Here is a 21,842-nt window from a genome sequence, read left to right as displayed (position 1 = left end):
AGCACTAGAACACAAACAGCAAACAAATCAAAATAACCCCAAATTTTTAAAAACAAGATTATATACTAGTAGTTTTTAAATGGCATTTTATTTGCTGTTTTAATTTCTATTAATATTTGGTTTATAATATGTGTATATTTTCATATACTTACATAAGTGCCTTTCATGTTGAAAACTTCTAATTATTAGAAACGTCTTCCATAGGAGAGAAAATTATACAAATCCTAACTTTCCCAATTGTTATATACTATGCAATGTTGAACAGTTTCTTAGTCTCTTAACTTCAATTTTCTCTGCTATAAATCTGGGATTGCATGTCCTGCTTGCATGTCTATCTTGGAATTACGTTGAAGCAGATTAAATGAAATTTGCATGTGAAAACACTTAGTAACTACAAGCCAATTTACCCAAACATTTTCTTATTTGTATTTTACTAGCTACAGATTTCCATTCTGTTAGTCACAGGGTTGCTTAGAAATGAACTCAGTAAAATATATCTAATAAGGATTAATTTAAATTTTAAAAAACAGTCCTTAGCTCATAAATTATAATCCCTGTAATACACAGGAACAAAACGGAGACCCTCTTTATAGTCTCCTTGACTATCTGCATTTTACCATGTCCTCCATTCTTAAAAGCAGCCTCTCATAACCTATGTGTGTATGTTTGTATAATTTATATCAGTCCCTTTAATTTTGAAAAGCTCTAATTGTTAGAAAGTTCTGTATATTAAAACAGATTATAACATCCCAAATTTTCCACCAGTCTAATTCTTCTTGCTGATATTGATAAGAACAGATGAAATCCTTTCTCAACATCTACTTTAATGTGTGTACAACATAATTCTCTATGTGTTCTTTCTTTAACATCTCTCATTGAGCTTTTTTTTTTTTTTTTGTTTTGCTTTCTTTCTCTCACTGCCTCCCTAATAGCAATCAGCCAACAAGTCCCTGGGTGCTATCTTTCAAAGGGTGACCTTAATGTAAGCACCTCTCATCAACTCTAGTGTCACCATCTTGGCCCAAGGCATCCTCGCCTCTCACCTGGACATTCACAGTAGTTCTCTGATTGGTAGCAGTATTTCCTATGTTGCCCTCCTACAGTCCTTTCCCAACACAGTGGCCAATTTGACTTTTTTCATATCCTTGAGAGCTTGTTTGGAGGTTCTAGCAGGGGAGCGCAGCTACTCGTATACCCTTGACCGAAGAACGGTCCTCCTCTATCGGGGATGGTCGTCCTCTTCGACCGAGCGCGCAGCTTCGGGAGGGACGCACATGGAGCGGTGAGGGAGGAAGGGGACACCCGCCTAGCCAGCCAGATCAGCCGAATCAACCCTGGCGATCAATGGGGTGACAGATGTCGCAGCCAGATCGCCCTCACATCCAACTTTTTTCATATCCTATGATACTTTCTCTTCACGTTTCCCATAAAATCCTCCATGATCTGGTTTCACTTGCTCTGGCCCCACCTCACTTATTCTCTTCTGCACTTCACTCTGCTCCGGTCAAATGGACCCACTTGATCCTCGAACATGGTAGGTTCACAGCCACTGACTCTTCTTTCTGTGTAGAATACATTGTGTAACTTGCTATTGCTGGCTCCTCAGCACGTATATTTCTGCTCAAGTATCACTCCCTAGAAAAGCTTTCCTCATCCTATTGACAACAGGTCAATTCTTTTACTCCTTTGATTATTCTATAACATCTACTATTTATAATTTCATATTCATTTATTTATTACTTCTTCCCCACTCTATAATATAATATCAAGAGGAAAAAACAATGTATATCTTATTTATTATTTTATTTTAAGTAGTTTCTACGATATACAATTGTGTAGAGTTTACACAGCAGGCCTAAGACTACTGTCTTGAGAAAGGCCTGCTTCTTTTAAGGTTGACCCATGGCTGGTGTCTTGGAATTAAGAGTCAACAATTTCCTGTATTGATACAAAACTTCCTCTAAATGATCGCAGTGGCTCAGTATGACTAGTTTCCTTACACAATCAATGTGATTTTGCTGAGCACCTGCTTTCTTTTTAGGAATTTGGAATTTTGGCACACATTAGTCAAAAAGCATCTATATGACCAGTTCCCAATTAAGACTTTGGGCATGGAGATGCTGATGAGCTCCCCAGTAGACGATACTTCATCTAATCACAATTCCATGCTGGAGGGATTAAGCATATTCTGTGTGACTCTACTTGGAGATGCTTGTGGAAGCTTGAACCTGGTTTACTCTAGATAGGCCTTTTTCTTTGTTCATTTTGCTTTATATCCTTTTCCTGCAATAAATATTATCCAAGAGTAAAACTAAATGTTGAGTCTTTTAGGTTCTCCTAGCAAATCACTGATCCTGTAGGTAGTTTGGGGGGACCCTGAGTGTAGCAATCAAGAACCTTACTTGCTCTTGCCAGTTACAAGTAATCAAATAGAACAGCATGTAAAATAATTGCAAAACATGACATTGACCTCACTATGAAATAAGGCCCACCCTTGTTTCAAGTGTGAGCTCCCTAAAAAATCCATTTGCCACTTACGTGACTGGCCTGTAGATCTCCTTGACACCAATGAATTGCAGTTGTTCCATGATGTCTGGAATACTGGCACATCGGGTAAGGTTAATTCTTGGGTAATAAAGAAGGTATGAGAGACACATTTCGTTCCTGGTGCTTAGTCCTCCCTAAAAACAGAGATATTTTACTTAGCAAAATGCATGTTCCACCAGTTCTGGCACATAAAACACAAAAGATACCAATGCTTTTCAATTTGGAAATGTTCTAAGGCTGAAAAGTAATCATTTAAATGATCTTTAGCTTTCAAAAACCTGGGTATACATTCAAAACTTAATACTTAATACAATTATTTCTATCTCTTCAAATGTTGCCTGTCTTAAATATCACTAACAATCTCCTTAAAGACCTCCTAGTGATAGAATGCAAACTTCTCATCACAGTGAACATTTCGGAGGATTATCAGCATAATTTGTTAGTGTTATGCCAGTCTGTCAGTTTGATGAAAAAATTTCCTGACTGAACTTAATTTTCTATAATCTTGTCTTCATGTTTAGAAATATCAATAGCTGCGTATCACACAGGAGACAGATACTACCTTTGTAACTAAATAGTTAAGAATATATTAACTTCAAAAATCAAAGATCCTCACACAAAATCCAGAGTTGCTACAATATATTATCTTCTATATACAGTTTGCAAGCAAAAATTATTAGACATGAAACAAGAAATTATGATCTGTGCTAAAGGGGGAAAAGTCAGTAGAAACTGAATGTGAGATGATATAGCTGCTAGATTTAGCAAAGTTTTAAAGACAGATGTAGGGTTGGAGGCATGGCCCAAGTGGTAGAATGCCTGCTTAGCAAGCAGGAAGCCCTTAGTTCAAACCTCAGTACTGCCCAAGAAAAGATATAAATATGTTTAAAGTGTTAAACAAAAATATATTCAAATAACTAAATGGAAATAAGATAAAAAAGAGTAAGCAAATAGAGAATGAAACCAGAGACAGGACATATTAAAAAAAAGAAAGTAAAAACCCAAACAAATAGAAGCTCTAGAGCTGGCAGTTACCAAAACTGAGTAAAAAACCCACAAGATGATCTCAATAGCAGAGTTGAGATGATCAAGGAAAGAATCAGTGAATGTGAAAATTAATAAATAGAAATTGTCTCATCCAAAGCACAGATAGGAGGAAAAGAGACTAAAGAAAAGTAAAAACACCTCAGAGATCTGTATGGCAATATTTATTGTTACAACATACATGTAATTAGAGTTCCAAAATGAAAGGGAAGAAGCTGGGTGCCAGTGGTTCATGCCTATAATCCTAGTTTCTTGAGAGGCTAAGATTAAGAGGATCATAGTTCGAGTCCAGATTAACAGAAAAAAGCTGGGTGTGGTGGTGCATTGAGAAGGAAGCATAAAAAGAAGGGTCATGGTCCAAGCCAGCCTGGGCAAAAAGTAAGACCCTATCTCAAAAATAACCACAGCAAAAAGGGTTGGAGGCATGGCTCAAGTGCAAAACCCTCAGTTCAAAACAGAGTACTACCCAAAAGGGTGTGTGGGGGGGTAAGAATATGGTAGAAAACTTTCTGAAGAAATAATGGCTGAAATCATCTCAAATTTAGTGAAAAACATGAACTTACAAACCTAAAAACTGGACAAATGCCAAAGATAAAGAGCCATACCTAGACACATCATGGTCCTACTTCTCAAAGCCAAAGACAAGAGAAAATCTTGAAAGCAACAATAGAAGAATGACACACAGGCAGCCTAACTGATACACATTTCATCAGAAATGATGGAAGTAACACAAAGATAATGGAATTATATATTAACCTGTTATAGGGAAAAACTCTCAACCATCTGTACTCACAAACCTATCCTTCAAAAATGAACGTGAGAAATATTTAGTAGTATAGTTCATGGTTATAAATTAATGTAGAAGTTAATCTGCTTTGATTTTGTTAATTGCAGACACATGGTATCTCACAATGGATGAGTGAGGCAGGACTGGGCCATAGAAAGAGCTGATCTACAAGTGAAATTATAGCTGATGCTACAATCATGGCATGTTTCAGCAATCCTGGAGCTGAGGTGGCCATGGGATGACTGTTGGCTGCCTCACTGGAGAGAGTATAGCTTTAAGTGAGTTGCTCCCTGATACCAAGGGCAATTTCCAATAAAGGACAAAACTGAGTTATCACCCTATCATCTGACAATTCCAGTAGGTGGGGTTTGGCTGTGTTGGCCTTGAGCAAGGTATCAAGGCTTGCACCAAGCTCCCACTGCGATAAATCAATTGCTATATGTCATCAGCAAAATGTTTCATATAAACAGAATTATATACAAGGCATGAGAAGAAATAAAACCAATAGCAGTATATGGACTACCCTGCATGCCCAGCTTCAATCCCTCTTCTTTCTATACCAACCAAAGATGACCATTAGCTCATCATTTTCCTTATCTTTCTTGGCTTTTCACTACATTTTGCATTTGGTTTATTGAAGTGTGTATCTCTAAATGATACATGTTCATGAACTTTACAAATATACCACACTAGATATGCTCTGTTGCAAACTTGCATTTTCAATCAACACTGTGCTCTTCAGATGGATTCACATTAATATATGAGGTTTTATCTTCATGACTATATGCTATTAAGTATATTGTATTTATTTATTCTCCTTTCATGGATATTCAAGGTGTTCCTTGTTTTTTGTTCCTGGGTTATTTAACTACATATATTTACATATTACATTCCTGGATCACACCCAGAAAGTGTAATTCCAAAGTTAAATGTACGTAGGAGCATTGTGAAACTCCAGTGTTATGTTTTTCCCCATAGTGGTTTTTCAAACTTACATTTCTATTAAGGTATATGAATATTTCAATCTTAGTACATTGAAAATGCAACTTTAAATATTGCCAAAATGGTACATATAAAATATCTCATTCTTGTTTAGATTTGTATAACCCTAGTTTTAAGCAAAATTTTCATGTTTATTAGTTTTTTGGGATTATATTTCTATTAAATTTTTTCCTTTATTGAATATTTGTCTTCTGCTATTGATTTATGGAATTTCTTTTATATTGTGAATATTTTTCAGTTTTAAAATTTGTCTTTTCATTTTCTTAATAGTATGTTTGGGTAAAGAAAACCTTAAAGAAGTCAAAATCACTAATCTCCTATTTATAGTTTATGCCTATTTTTCTTTTGTTAAAAAATTCTTAACTATTCAATACTCAAACATCACGAAAATATAGTCAAGCAATTTTCTTCCAATGGTTTTAAATTTTTACTTTTTAGATTTAAATATTTAATCTATCTGGAACTGATTTTTATGTATTGTGCGAGAAGAAGACCCAATTTTATTTTCTCATATGTATACCCAATTGTGCCAGCATCCTTCAATGAGAAGCCCATACTTTCCCATTTATCTGAATTCTCTGCCCATCATAAGCTACAATTCCAGACACAAGATTTGTGAGTGTGTTTCTAAGATCCCAAGTATGTCCTGCTAGTTGAAATCTAAACCTCAACTGCATTGTACTATTCAACCCAGACTTAAAATATGCCTTCACACTTTGTAGTGTATTTCCCGTCTTGTTTTGTTTTATCTTCTTGCCTATTCTTAACCCTTTGCCCTTCCAAGTAGACTTTACAATCAACTTTTCCTGTGTAAAAGCTAAACTGTAAACAAAGAATAGGAGAAAATCGTTGCAATTATTACTAGGTAAAGATTTCTTAGAGTACCAAAACTGTCAATCATAAAATTGCTGTAAATTTCTTTGGATGGAATTATATTACATTTATGGATCAACTTGAGGAAATGTTTATTTTACTGAGCTTTTTTCTTCACGAACACAGGATCGCTTAATTCCTTTAGCTGTTCTTTAATGTCTCACAATAAGGATTTATATTTTTCAACAGAGATTAAAACATCTGGTGTTAGATTTTATTTTTGTATCACTTAAAACTTTAAATTACATTTTTCAAGATAGTTTATTAAAAATTAAAATACAATTAATTTAAAATGTCGTTTTGGAGTTTGTTTGATGTACAAAATACAATACCTGTGAACAATTGTTTCACTTGTTTACTTTTTCCTTTCTGATCCTTACATCAAATTAATTTTTCTTATCTAATAGAGTACAATGCAATTCCAGGACAATGTTGAATAGAAGCAATGATCACAAATACCCTTGTACTCGTCATAATTTTAAAGAAAAATTTTTACTAGTATTTAATTTAATTTAGTATCAGTTATAGATTTTTATCATAGCTAACTTTTATTTAGTTAAAGCAATTCCCTCCTATTCCTTGTTTGCTAAGTGTCTTCCTCTCCATCTCTCCTCCATGATGGATTTAAATTTTGTAATTGTTTCTGTTTCTGTTGGGGTGATTATAAATTTTTCCTTCAATAATTTCTCTGTCTCTCTCTGTCTCTGTTTCTCTCTCTCTGTTTCTCTCTCTCTGTCTCTCAGCAGTACTGGAGTTGGAACTCAGGCCTTCACTCTTGCTAGGCAGGCACTCTAGCCCTTGAGCCACTCCACCAGTGTTTTTTGTGTTGGCTGTTTTTGAGATAGGGTCTCGTAAACTATTTGCCAGGGCTGGCTTCAAACCATGATCCTCCTGATTTCTGCTTCCCGAGTAGCTAGGATTACAGGTGTGAGCCACTGGTGCCTGGCTCCTTCAAATCTCTTAATGTGGAATGCTATTGAATATTTTCTAATTGAAGTGAACCACACATTTCTTACTAAACCTAAATAGGTTATAACATTAGATTTGTAGATAATAATAGGATTTGGTTTATCAATATTTTGTCAAAGACATTTCATTTTTGTTGTTTCTTATTTTTTGTTTGTTTGACTGTTCTGGGGTTTTTTAGCTCAGGGCCTTGCACTGCTAGATGGGTACTCTCCCCCTTGAACCACACCCCTGGCCCTCAAAGATAGGTACATCTTATTGGCCTCTTTCATGCTGCCCTTATGAAGTTTTAGTACTAAGATTGTGTTAACTTCATAAAATGAGTTAGCAGGAGGTATTCTGTCTTTTGTGTTCTCTAGAAGGCATGAATAAGGCATGAATTTTCTATTGCTTGAATGTTTAGCAGAACTCTCCAATAAATGTGTTGAGACCAGACTTCTCTTTGGGTCAGAGGTTCTGAGAACATGTAGTTCATTCTTCTTTTGAAGTCTAAATTTACCAAAATTCAGATTTAAGTAGGCAGCCAGCTAATGACCACATGTCTTATTACATTTGGTAAGAAAAAACTAAAAGATAAAGATAGATTTCATGAAAGTCAATAAATTACATGGTAATTATTGACATAGTACCATTAATTATTTTGAAGTCTGATAAAATGCCAAAACAACTCTGATTTTACCTTTATGATGTTTCATGCTGAAGACTTTCAGGAATTTTTCCAAATGTCAATGGGTTTTGCCTTTTTTCCCTTCAAAATCAAAGGTTCTTTCTTTCTCTCCATAAATTAACTTTATTAAATATAAAATTTTCTTACCCAAGTCATCCCGACTCTATCCTTTGTGTTGTAGCGACACTCAGTAATTAAGTTATCTCCCTAAAACATAAAAGTAAAAACTATTAGGTTGAATTTTTGTGCTGTATTATTTATATAACCCATTTATAGATCAACAAGTAATATTTGCCATGGGAATGTAGGCATCAAGTAACTTGATCCAGGAGAAGACCTTTGATCTGTTTAACTCTAGTTTTGCTATGTAATCAGTAAGCAAGCTAACGAATGTTGCTCTCCATGTTTAGTCCAGACTCCATAACATTCCAGCTGGATAACCTAGTTATGGAACTGAATAGCCTAGATGAAATTTGTTCATCTAAAATATGATAACACTTATTTTACATAGCTAATATAAGGAGGTTGAATGACACAATGCATATTCAGTCACTAATGGACATTAAATCTTAATGAAATGTTAGTCATGGATGCTAGTTAGTATAGTGATTACTCATTCATTTACATATTTTCTTTAAAGTTCTTTAGTCATGTCGCCATTTCCTTAAGACAGAGTTATGAGGTCAATTAACAGTAACTCATTGTTCTAGCGCTTTCCAGCCTTCTGATCATTATAATGTTCATGAAGAATGAGGGTATGTTTATGGCTCCCCATGCATGCAGCAATTGTTCATGGACCCATGCAGCCATCTCTGGACACCAGCCTCTAGATTTTCCTTCTCTGCCCTGCTTCTCAGAGTACACAGAGATCTCACACTTATGTCTTAATGGCATACCAGCTAGGAAGTGCTGAGACAATATAGTAAAACTGGCTGGAAAGCCCTAAGACCAACATAATAAAAGAAAGTACAACCCTTAAGAACCTTAATAAATTACTGTTTCTCAAACTTCATCTTTCTGCTCTTAGGAGGTATCAAAGAACTTCTAGAAGGAATGTAGATTCAGAAATGTGAATCGAAGGGATAATCACTGGGGAAAAGTAGGTTCTTCTCTTCAGAGTTTTCTTCTGATTTTTCACATATTTCCTTACATCCTCTTGTACTCTCTTCTTGACAGTCCACTCCATTTAAAAACCCTGCCTCAACTTCATGTAGAGAAAATATTGTTATTGCCCTTTCATAAACTAACTTTTGTTATTGTCATTTCATCTGACTTTTAAGAACTGATTAAGGGTAAGAAATTGCATGACTATTGAGCTCAATGGCCATGGAATAAAATATTTGAGAACAGAAGGCATCATAAAATTAAAGGGAAAAAAAAGCTTTCCTATTGTTAAGACATAAGATCCTCTTCTTCCACCATAACCCCAAGTATTCTGGCAAACTAGATCACACAGCCGAGAGAAATTAAATATATCTGAATGGCTTTTTTTAATGAAAACAAAACTGTCTTTACGTCCTTTTGTACTGAATGAAACTGCTAGTGTATATCCTCTTTTCAAGATGGCATGAAGAAACCTCTGATTTTACCATTATCACAACTGCAAGCCAAATGATTGCTTCCCGGTGAAGAGGTTTTTTAAAAAGTGTAATACAGAAACATTTTGTGATTAGAACCTGAGGTTTGTTTTGTTTTGTTTTTCTTTTTTTCTTTTGATCAAGAACTTGCATTGCCCCTGGGAATAGTAAGAAAGGTGAGTTTCAATTTTGGAAACAGATCAAGCACATTCCCTTTGAGTTGTGCAACACCCATGGTGGGTGGCTTTAAGAATATGGATACAAGGAGCAATTTATTGCTCTGGTAAAAACTGGGCTACATCTTGGCAGATATGCCTCCTGACTTTCATAACTTTTGGTGAAAAAGAATAAATGCACACATACTGGTAAGATTGCCTGCTCTTCCTTTAGATACTGAAACTCCTGGAAATTAAAGTCAAAGTCATCATCATAAGCAAGTGATTCCATTTCCTCCCCCTTGCGAAAATGTCGCAGCCTGATGCCTCTGCCAGCCAGGTGAGCATGGAGAAGAACAGCAAAGACATGAATTCCACTTGGCTTTTCGGCTTCCAGAGCCTGCGGGGACAGTGAGGAAGACCCAGTCAGCCCAAACCAGTGCGTGTTCAGACAGTTCACCTTCAAACAAACTTGGAGGGACAACTTAAAAGAAAAGTTAAAGTGGTTCAAGTAAACGGTTGAACTGAGCTGCCAAACACATGGAATTTGGACTGTTCAATGTTCTCTTTGCAAAGCAACATTTGCCAGGAGACAGGAAAGGGAACTTACCAGACCACTCCTAAATTTGTTTTTCTTTTGACTTCTTTTAGGAGGGAAAGAGGCAGTCAACATTCTAGCATGTTAGTTAACTGAAAATGCAAACTTTAGAAAGCTTTTTTTCCTACTTTTTCAGATAAAAAAGCCAGACAATTTGAACTATGATCTAAATAACTCAGCAGACCACAGTCTTTCCACTTCATATCTTATAAATCACAAAGAATATGATCCATGTTGAAATATTTGATTCAAAATAAAAACTAACAATAGTTAGTTTTAAATACTTATTATTAAATGCTTACACATGGTTTTCTCTTATGAAAAATATACTTTACATTAGTTATTCTTGCTCTTTGGTGAAGGGAAAAAAACTATAATGCATTGGAAAAGAGAAAAATGAAAAAATAGAAGTGGTTAAATGTAAAACAGAGAAAGGAGAGACTACAAAAACAAAGATAGAAGTTGTAAAAGATGAAATAAAGTGTCCAGCATGAAACAAAGGAGGCAGGAGATAGAAGGAAAGCACCCTTCAGTTATTCTTGCCCCCAGAGTTCTATGCCTGTAGACTTCAAGACTTAAAAAAAGCAGTCATAGGTCTTGATGAAATTGTAATAATGGCTTTGTAAGGTGCCAACAAGCAAAGGACACATAATAAACATACAAGTAAAATTTTACATCATATTTTCTAAGTGCATGGGTTCATCTGTAGACAGCAGCTCATACACTTGGATGCTGCCTACCTCCTCTAGGCATTCCAGAGTGCAGTGACCCTCAGAGCGGAACTCAGGCATCCCTGGAGGGATGGTATGGAAGAGGCTCACCCAGAGGCCAGCCTCAATCACCCCAGCATCGTACTTCCTTATATCCATCGTATGAAATAACCTCAGTCCAGAACTATCTATTAAGCCTGGAATAGGAGCACATAGTTAAAAAGAGTTAGAGTTCTTAGGGAAAAAATTCTCATAGTCAGCTGAAATGGATTCATTCATTTCACTTAAAATCTCACATGGAAAGGGAGACAAACAGAGATTGGTAGAAGACAACAATCTGCTTTATGAACATAAAGTAAAACAACTTTCCATACTGTCTACAACCATTGCAGACTCCCAGGGCATGCTCTGGGAGAATATTCAAGTTATCTAGCTGATATATTTCACTGTTAGAACACCAAAGGTATCAATAGAATACAGTGTAACCCCCAAAAGTTTTATTTGATATTTTTTAGGTGAAGTTCACAAACATTCACTTAAAAGTACAAATTCTTCAGCCTAGAAACCATTTACTGATAGAGAAAACTACCAAAGGTTAACTTTCTTTATAGTCTATTCTATGTTCTTATTCATTCAAAAACAGTCATGTAATCAACAAACAGTTATTAAGAATCTATTATTTGTACAGTTCTGCATTTGGCATTGTGGGGACAAAAGATGCACAAAACAGCAAGACAGACTCCTTGCTATGGCATAGATATTATAGGGAGGGAGAATATGTGACCAAAACACTTTACAGATCTATTGCACCAGCATTGCAATGAATTAATTGCTTCCCAGTGGGAACTGAAAGTAAGTGTGTGCCATGGCCTTGAAGAGTTTACTTTTTCAAGGAAGACTTTCTAGGCCACCTGCCACATACCGGTTACCATAGGTCACAATGAAATACTCTCTCGGTTTCAGGTATCTCCCTTTTGCATCAATTGACTAATATAATATCATTTAATGTAATTTAATATAATACTATTATAGTTTGTATATTATAATCTTATGTCACATATTAATTTTTTATTTTTGGTATTATTATTTGACTATTTTACTGTCCCACTGCATTGTAACTTCCACAGACGGAGGACCAGTGTGTTCTTTACTCACATTAATTCTTCAAGCACTCAGCCAGAACATAGTGAGTGCTCAGTATTTGCTGAATAATTACACAAACCAAAGTAAAAATAATTACTTGGAATTGCTTCTGTTGAAATTTCATATCAAATCTACTGATTTTTGGTTTGGGAATATTACATAAGTAAATTCAGAAATTAAATGCATATCTTTACACCTACCTTTTCACCTCAATATCATCTTACGTAGTTTCACTGCATAAATATTTTCAGTATTCATGGCTTGCTAAAACAAAATGCTTAATAGTTTTTTGGGTGATAAATGGTAGCTTTTTCACAGTGCAGTTAGAAAGAAAATGTTTTTTTTAACAACCATCTATTTGGAACTAATTTATATCACAAAGGGAAAAAGTCTATTATTGTGCTTCCTGGTAGGTAGCATGGACATGGTTTTTAAAACAGTGATGCATGTGACCATGTGCTGGTTAATGCCCACTCTCTTTTGCTCTGAAATGTATCCTGCTTTGGATGGCAGATGTAAGCGTTACCTCTTTCTATTTTTGGTTGCTGTTTTATTTCAACTCTTACAGACAAGTTACACTTTCTATAAATTACAGGTGAAATTTATAAAGAATGAACTCACCTTTCTTATGCGTTGGATTATCATAATGGACTTCTAGAAGCACGTAATGAGGATCTAATGGAGTGCCAAGGGATAACCCAACATGAGGTGGATAAGAAAATCCCTAAATACGGAAAATTCCATGAGACAGTGTCCTATGAAAATCCCTGAAGGCCCTACTCCATTCAAACTGCAAACATTCCCCAAAATATTTCAACCTTCTGGAACACCACTAATCAACCATTTATCAAATACAACCACTTAAGGGAAGAATCCTTTCAAATGAAAACAGAAACATACCTCTCTCATATCAAAAACATGTAGATCTTTATTTATTAAGTGTTAGAACCAAAGTTTTTTGGGGACACACGATCAATTAATTATTCTATATCTCAGTAATCATTAACCCACCTCTCCTCCAATGGCCCAGGCAAATATCACCGTCTCACAGGTAAGGAAGGCATCAGGCATGTTTGGGTGGTAGCACTCGTGGCCATAGTCCAGAACACTGTCATTAAAGTTGCTACTGCACTGATAGAGGAGGATGTGGTGGACCATGTTCTCATGGCCTCTTTGTATCACTGGCTCAACCTACAAAACACAAATGAGAGTCAGGATGCCAAAAAAGAGAACATCCTACAATGAGCATGAAACTAGTATCAATGCTAACCTATTCTTCAATGGAATATTCTTAATTAGAAGTAAAATATGATTTAGAGACCATGATGGTGCTCATGGTGATGACGATTGAATAACAGAGATGAAATGACCATTTACTCCGAGACTTATACGACTGCTCTCTCTGTTTTTAGCTTACCTCTGTTTTCCTTCCCATTCTGCATAGCAACTATTTAAAAACTTGCTTGCTTTCTTCCAGGCTTCATCTTGCATTGTTCCTCCTCTCTTGTAGTTAATTTACAACATAGAAAAGGAAAACAAGTCTACAGGTACAAACACTCTCAGTTTCCCTCTCTACCACAAAGTTTATCTCCACCCTTCTCCACAGAGGTTACAGACGATGTCTTACCCATCTTTTCATATACTTGGGTTAGTATGAAGTAGGGCTCAATAATGGATATTTTTATTTTAGTAATAAAGGTCCCATATTAATAGAAATTTTATTATAAGAATTTTGGAGAGAAAACAGTGTTAGTTATATACTCCTAAAATACTGCTGGAATTAGGAGAAGGGAACAAGAAACCAGTTAGTATAGAATAGGAAATGCAGTTGCACCCACGTTCAAAGCAAGATCCCTGTGCATATGCTCTTTTTTGATGCCCCCTCCGTAATTTTCTTTCATAGTACTTGTCTACTTCTATCAGAATGAGCTAAGCAAGCCAAAGTGCCAAAGCTAACACCAAAGGGTCTGTGCTAGGCAGAGGTCTGATATAGGCAGCCAAGGAATTCGAGATTTTAAATTCAGTTTTGCTTGGTGTCAAATAGTAAATCTTATCTAACCCACAAGGAAATGTGTGACAACACATTCATAAAAATGACATTGTGCATGACTCTGTGTCTCTAAAATATCATGATCTCTGAAGAAAGAAACTATTTTTTATTTTGTTTGAAAATGACAAACATTAGTGCAAAATAAGCAATGATTGCACAGAAGTGTAATGTGGAATTTACTTTCCACATTATTGTGAGGTGCCCTGTGAGATTAGACTTATTTAGGTGCCACAATACTCCAAAGGGGGACAGAACACAGCTCATATGTCAATAGTCAAATATTCAGACCTATATGAGATTTCTACCTAGCGCCTTAGAAGTTTAGGCAGAACCTGAAGATTGTAGAAAGTTCCACGTTGTGTCCTGGGGAGGTGTTATGGGTGCAAATGAGAGTTGACTTCTGCCTCAGAAGTCAGAAGTAAATAAGTCCTCATGAAGGCTCAGCAAGCTCTGGAGCTAAAAGTGTGGCTAGGGAGTGTACGATGCTGGGTTTTGTCTACATTTAGGAAGCTTCAAATAAACTTTTAAAAATGCTGAAGGACAAGTGCTTTTTTGTTATAGAAGTGCTGAAACTAACTCCAAGCTGCTAGGCTATAGGTGTATCTTGTAATAAGAACAAAATCTGTCCTTTATCTAGCACCTACTATCTGCCAGCCACCATACATGCCTTCTGCATATTTCATTTAATATTTACTCTGTATAAATATATACACTAAATGTCACTGGTGACTGTCTCCATCTTACAGATGAGAAAACTGAGACTGAAAAATCAGGCAGCAATCCCAAGTTACCACAGCTAAGAAGCAGTAGGTGGGAATTTGAAACCATGTTGGCCTGACTCCAAAGTCCCTTCTAACTGCAATACATTATGGCAGGAAAGACCTTGGCAATCACTGCCAGGAGAAGGGAAGATGAAAGGCTTCAATAGGACAAGGAGCTGCCATCACAGAGGCACAGTCCCAACTGGAGCTTGTGCTAGGGATTGCTGGTCTCCTTGCCCCCACTGCTATTCCAGTCCCTTGGACTGTTAATGTGCTCTTTTCTAAAGAAATCAGAAGACAGGTCTCTCCTTGATACCTGGCAAAAGTTTCAAGAATTAAATTGTAATCTGACATTCAGATTACACTTTGAGGATAAAACAAAAAAATGAGGATTTCCTGAGGGGAAAAAATACTACTCAGAAAGCAACAAGGAAATTTTCTGCAAACCTGGTTGCTGATTGCAGGAGAAGATAAAAAGTCTTGGAAGAAGCAAAGTCCTTGGTAATGTAGTAAGGATGTGAGAGATGAGACAGAGAAAGAAAAAGAAGTGCTCCCCTGCTATGCAGCAGAGGGTAGGCAAGGATACTCTGCACCTCTGGGTTATCTGTTAGGCACGGTTCATGGTAAAGGGACAGAACAGTCCAGGATCTACAACAAAGATGCAAAGGAGGGGAAGACATCAACTTGAGGATTCTTCTAAAAAGTTAACTTAGTTTGATAAAGTAACCAGAGCTTTGGGACATACTGGAGAAGTATCAGCAATTAAAAATAAAAAAAAAGAGAATGTGCACGGGAGGAATAGGGAAAAGGAAGGAAACCTAAAACTTGAATGTGGTTGATGTGCTCACTGTAGAGGAGCAAATATAATAATCTTACACTGGCTGAGACCACAATGGGAAGAGGACTAGGAAGTAGTGAAGAGGTCTGGTAGAGACGAACCAATGTGGGTTACAATACACAAGTGTATGGAAGCAATGCTAGGAATCTCTCTGTATAGTTATATTTATCTCAAACTAGCAAAAAATACTATGTCTTTCTTATTATCTCTTATGTTTTCAACAAAATCAGAGAACAAGAGGGTGGGTTGGGTACTGGGGGGAGGGAGGGGGTGGGTACTGGGGGGAGGGAGGGGGTGGTCACAGGAGGAGTGGGGAGGTGGCCCAAATAATGTATACACATATAAGTAAATGTAAAAATGATAAAATAAAAGAAAGAAAAAACAAGAATTCCACCTGGAAAAAAAAAAAGGTCCTAAAAAATGGCCAAGTCCAAGATGGAAATTAGCATTAAGCAAAAACCTGAACCTATAAAGCTCCAAATATTTGCACTGTCTTTCCTGACCTCATCACATTCTCTTCATCCAGCTGAGATATGCCTAATACCACCCCTGCAGTGTACAGAGTGTTTAATAACTATTTATTGAAATGAAGCAAAATGAAGCCAACATCAACAAAATGAAACATTTCAGTTTCCTAATGACCTCTACTTCAGTACCTTCCTTGCCTCCCACCTCAGCCACAAAATCCTACAGTCACATCATTGTGCCTGCCCAGGACTGACCTGCCATGACCTGACCTTCCTGATCTTCGGCTTTTTTACACCTTTGCAGTCACTCACTCACCCCTCATCTTCTCCTAGGAGGACACATACATGGCTCACTCACCAGCCATCTCACAATTGACCCAGATACTCACAGCTTGTGGATCAATCCTATATTCTGCCTCCCTCACCCTCTACCTAGGTACTGAAGAGACACTTGCACAACCATTCGTGCAACACCTCAAATTCTATAACTCATTCTATAACTCGTAATTCCTCTGGATTCTATTCCTTTCCCTGAAGTGGCTATCCCAAACTGGAAATCCACACAGTCTTCCTAATCTGCTCTCAGCAAATGACTCCATTATTTTGGTGAGACAGAAAAGTTTCCATACACTCTGCAGCTACATGAGGGCAGATCTGCAAGTAAAATTTGATGCAAAGGACACAATATGGTTAAAAATCTTAAATGTCAGCAACCCATCCTAAAAATTTGTTTTTATATGTATAAAGTAATAAAATGACTCAAAGAATATACACTAAGAACCAAGTGACTGAGTAGTGGGTTAAGACAAAAGGAATTCTAAATGTTTCAGAATTCACAGAACTTAAACCAAAGGATGACTTCAGAGCAGGAGGTAGGAAAATCTTAGGGGAAATGTGTTACCTTTCTGTCTTTGAAGGAAGGAGGTCTATGAAAAGCTGTGTCCGTTTGCTGGTCTCTTTGTACCAGCACCTACCGTGAAAACAGTTCAGAGAAGACTTCTTTTAAAAGACACAGAGCATCAGCTAACCATTTTTTTAAAACTTAATTCCCTATATTAGTGAACAGTGTCTCTTCAGAATTTATATCCATTTAGAATCTAAGAATATGGTCTCATTTGGAAATAAGTGTTCTGCAGATGTAATTAGTTAAGATGAGGTCATACCAGATAAGGGTATGACCAAGGACAGGTGTCTTTACAAAAGAAAGAAGAGGGAAATTTGGCCATGGGCCAATGGAAGCAAAGGTCACAATCATGCTACCACAAGACAAAAAATGTCAGGAGCCACCAGAAGCTGAAAAAGGCAAGAAGGAATCTCCTCTGGAGCTTTGGGAAGGAGCCTGGCCCTGCCCTTACTCAGCCTGATTTCTGACCTCTAGGCTCCAGAACTGGGAGAGAAGAAATTTCTGCTGTTTCAAAATGTCTAGCTTGTAGCCATTTATTATAGCAGTCCTAGGAGGCTGATATATTCCCCATCCTCAATTTTATACCATAAACTATTTTCAGATCTGTACATTTACCCTTAGGTCATGATTGTCCCTGTGATTGCTTGTAACACAGACTTATCACAAATATACATATGTCCCCTAAAGACACAAGCATTAGCTATAGCTAAATATCTGTGTATCTTGTTTTAGTTTTTAATTGGGGAAGAGGGGGAAAAAAATCTAATCCAAGTACTCTAAGCTCTATGTGAGAACCACAGGAGGTGACTAGAGCTCTTTTCCTATCTTCATTCTTCCAAGTCTATCCATTTAAAATGTGGTTCCTTGCTTGTTGAAACACGATGGAGGAGTGGAACATAGCTCTCCAAAAACAACTTGCAATTCAATAGATTAAAAATTAAAACACGAGGGGAGAGGTAATGGGAGGAATTTGTAATGAGCTGGAAATTGTGTAAATCCTTATCACTTTTCTTCTTGCCTTTTCTTGTTCCTGGCACCCTGCTTTACATACCCCCTTGAGGCCCAGGTTGTTGTCCACATAAAAGGCCATAAACTCTCTCCCTGACAAAGGGCATCCAGAGGTTAGCTGGCTCATGAACTGGTGCTGCCTATGAGAAAACTCCATATGATCCTGCCCACATGCTCGTGTGAAGAGAGTTAAGCAGAAATATCTGCCCTCACGCCTGTGTTATTCTCATCCAAACAGAGAAAGATCTTAGTACAGTAATATTTCCAAGTTCTGAAAGTCAATAAAATTAAGCAAGGGAATGGAATCTTCATCCCACAGGTATTCCACCCTGAAAAAAAATCAGAGAGCAAAGCAAAGCCCGACTTGCTAGTGTGGTGTGAAGGGTCCCAGCATGAATGGACTTGGTAGCTGAAGCCCAGGAGGTGACAGCCAGTAGAGGTCAAACTGGGGTAGAAACAAAGAAAATGAAGCAGCAAGGAAGAACAGGGAAAGGGGGCTTCTGGAAAATAATTCACATCCTACTTCAGTCCTGTAGCTGACACTGGCTGCATGTTGTCTACACAGTCATAGCCACGTGAATTCCCAAAGGGATCTCTCCCCTGTACACACCACATTCATTCTTACCACCCTGATCTCATTCATGCTGGTGCACCAGCCAATAATTTCTCTTTTTTCAACTTTGCTTAATCCAATTCAGTACCGTAGCCTAGGTTTTGTTTTCCCTGGATGCCTGCTCTGATTATTTTGGATCACGTTTCTCTTGTTTGAGTTTCTTTCATGAGGCAGTGCTGTGCGGTGGCCTGATGACAAAAACTTGATTTGGAATCCAAAATCTGCCACTTGCTAGCATTGTGGCCTAAGGCAAATTGCTTAACATTACTAAAACTCAGTTTCCTTATTTATGAAATGGAAATACAAACCAGTGTTTAATCCATTATAAAAATTAGAGATATGTTTCTACCACAGAATTTATAGCAAACATTTGAAAACTGTATGAATTTTGTACAGCATAGTACATTTATAATATTTTAATCTTAAATGCAATTATTTCATACACACACAATTTTCCCTTCAGTAGCAACTCAGTGTTTTACCATTTGCTGCTAATTCATCATGTGAAACAGACATTTGCAAAGCCTTTATTATTTGTGTGTGTGTGTATGATTAAGAAAATATAATAAGACAAGATTTTGATATTTTTTGACATGCTATTTTTATATCTTTAGGAGTGTGAGCTGTTTTAGTTAAATTGTATTTCAAATTCTGTCAATTCATAGACAAAAGTTCATATAGTTCATATGAAGCAGACATATATAATTTTTTGTTTCATACTGCAGAAAAATGGTTCAGAGGACTTTTCTAACAGACGCCCTAGAGGTGTGCTTTATAAATCTCTTAGACAGCTTTCAATCCAATCAAGTTGACTAACAAGATTAATTAGGGTCTAAAAATAAAAACAAATGTATATGTATGTATATTTATATATGCATGTAAATACACACATACACATATATACACAGAGAGAGAAAAAGATGGATAAAAATGTAAACAGACAAGTGTGTGGTTTCATATGTATAGAAAATTTCAGAAAAAATATACGAAATTATTAAGGGCTTTTGCTTTTCACTTTACAAGTTTCTATGTTTGAATTTTTATAGTGAAAAATATAGTTTTATGGCATATACATTTTATTGTTTTTACATTTATTTATATGTGTATACATTGTTTGGGCCACCTCTCCCTCCTGACCCCTACCCCAATTCCCCCCTGCTTCCAGGCAGAACCTGTTCCCACCCTCTTGTTCTCTGATTTTGTTGATGAGAAAACATGAGAGACAATAAGAAAGAAATAGCATTTTTGCTAGCTTGAGATATATAGCTATACAGAGAGATTCCTAGCATTGCCTCCATGCACGTGTGCATTACAACCTACATTGGTTCATCTCTACCAGACCTCTGCACTACTTCTTGGTCACCTTCCCTTAGTGGCCTCTGTCGGTTTAAGATTACTATATTCACTCCTATATTTTTTTAATTCTGGTTTTGTGGCTTATTAACCGAATGGCTGATGACAAGCTAACAGTACGAGTCTCCGTTTTCTCCCTCACAAGATAATCCTGGCAATTAGTGGGAAATTAGAAACACCATACAGTACAAGGTGTGCACAAAGCATTAGTCAAATGGTAGTTCTCACATTCCCATCGGTAATTTACCTTTGTTATTTCCTTGAAAATTACATTTGTACTATATTTATTTTCAGCTATCATATTTAGTTATGTAACAGTCTCCAAAAACCTTCAAGAGTTTTATTTCCTGTGGCTCAACCTCCCTAGCAAAGTTATAGTTAGATAAGAACAAGAAGTCCTGGTGTGCTATTGTACATCTGGTATACTACTGTACAACAGGATATCAATAGATAATGATAATGTACTATTTATTTCAAAAAGCTAGAAGAATTTTCAATGTTTTCACCCTAAAAAGATGATAAATGTTTAACTTGACTTAAACACTACACAATGCATGCAAGCACTGAATCATCACACAGTATCCACTAATATAATTTAAAATTAAAAATATTTATTTCCCTAATATTGAGTCAACACAGCATAATTTATGTCATTTTATAATTTTTTTGGTTTAAAATTTACATTTAGACTAATAATTAGCTAGGATGGATTTGGAGACAGGTTTGTTGAGCAACGTATGTTCGCTCTGCAAATCCAAATATATCCTCTGAGATTTTTAGGCCCTTAAAATAACAAAGTTTTCTTTCCCAAACTCACTATCAAGATTTCCCAGCCCAAATGGTAGATGGTGGTCCAAATGATTTTCCCCTGACCAGTCACTTTCTCCAGGGAAGATCACAGCAAACACACCAAAATCTCTCCTTGATTCTGTACTAAACATTTCCCGTTTCTCTGGATTGTTTTTCTGCTTGTTGGGTCTCCTTTGAAGATGTAGTTGTTGGGCTGTTTCTTGTGTTGTTATTGAGGAGTGTATTTATTTAATTTTATGACTTCAAGGCCTAATAATCCTATTCATGAAAGGATGGAACTTAATTACCAACAGCTGATTCTCATGATAAAATGTTACAGCCCCAAATTAAGAGAAAGAAAAAAATTAGTTTTTCATTTATTCCAATACAGCTTACTTACAAAAACAAGTTAAACATGCCAATTTAATTCTGCATGTTTTAAAACTAACTTCCTTTGTTAAAAACTGTTTTCACATCCTGAAACTCCTAGTACCTATGTTTATATATAATTTGTCATGATAATGTTGGCAGTTTTAAATAAAGTATATTATTTTAGCACTCATCATAATTTAAGGGTTTAATTTCCTGGAGAAATTTAATAAATGAGGCATCTTTTCTTTCTTCGAGGAGCAGGAAAATAAAATGATGACATTTTTTATTCCTTTGGGCACAGTCTAAAGATGAGATCAGAGTGATGGCAACACGAATCAATAACATTGCGTCATTAAGAATTCTCAGTTGGCTTTTATTCAAAGGCTCAGAGTTCATTGCTCTTTTCCATGCCTGCAAGGTAAATTTCATTCAGTAATAAAAGTAAGAGAAACTTATGTTAAGTGTTTTCCTCCAAGGTAGAAAACAAAGCTGTGCTGTTAAAACTGATAAGTGTACAATCTTTGAATTATAAAATTCAAAATTTACTCCATTTAATTTTAGCCTCTTCTATGACGTTTTCTTCTTTCTTTTTTTAACTTTTTGATGCTAGGTGTTGAA

At 36.3% G+C, this 21,842-nt stretch overlaps 1 protein-coding gene across 3 annotated transcripts in view; it reads right to left on the bottom strand.

Moving 5' to 3' along the window:
* Positions 1-21,842, bottom strand: part of Moxd1 (monooxygenase DBH like 1) — an 86,863-nt gene that overhangs the window by 11,212 nt on the left and 53,809 nt on the right. For 2 of the 3 annotated variants that reach the window (XM_020164452.2, XM_074074471.1), the window contains exons 5-10: positions 13,081-13,260; positions 12,691-12,793; positions 10,957-11,123; positions 9,827-10,018; positions 8,034-8,093; positions 2,539-2,681 (exon numbers count right to left, since the gene is read on the bottom strand). In XM_020164452.2, the coding sequence (XP_020020041.2) occupies positions 2,539-2,681; positions 8,034-8,093; positions 9,827-10,018; positions 10,957-11,123; positions 12,691-12,793; positions 13,081-13,260 (845 nt within the window). Of the gene's footprint in view, positions 1-1,153; positions 1,563-2,538; positions 2,682-8,033; positions 8,094-9,826; positions 10,019-10,956; positions 11,124-12,690; positions 12,794-13,080; positions 13,261-21,842 lie in introns of those variants that run through there. The other variant, XM_074074467.1, reaches the window with a different exon arrangement.

This window comes from Castor canadensis, chromosome 1 (genome assembly GCF_047511655.1).
Source record: "Castor canadensis chromosome 1, mCasCan1.hap1v2, whole genome shotgun sequence".
Taxonomy (NCBI): domain Eukaryota; kingdom Metazoa; phylum Chordata; class Mammalia; order Rodentia; family Castoridae; genus Castor; species Castor canadensis.
Note: the sequence above shows the minus strand (reverse complement) of the source record. Positions and strands in the feature narration are given on the sequence as shown.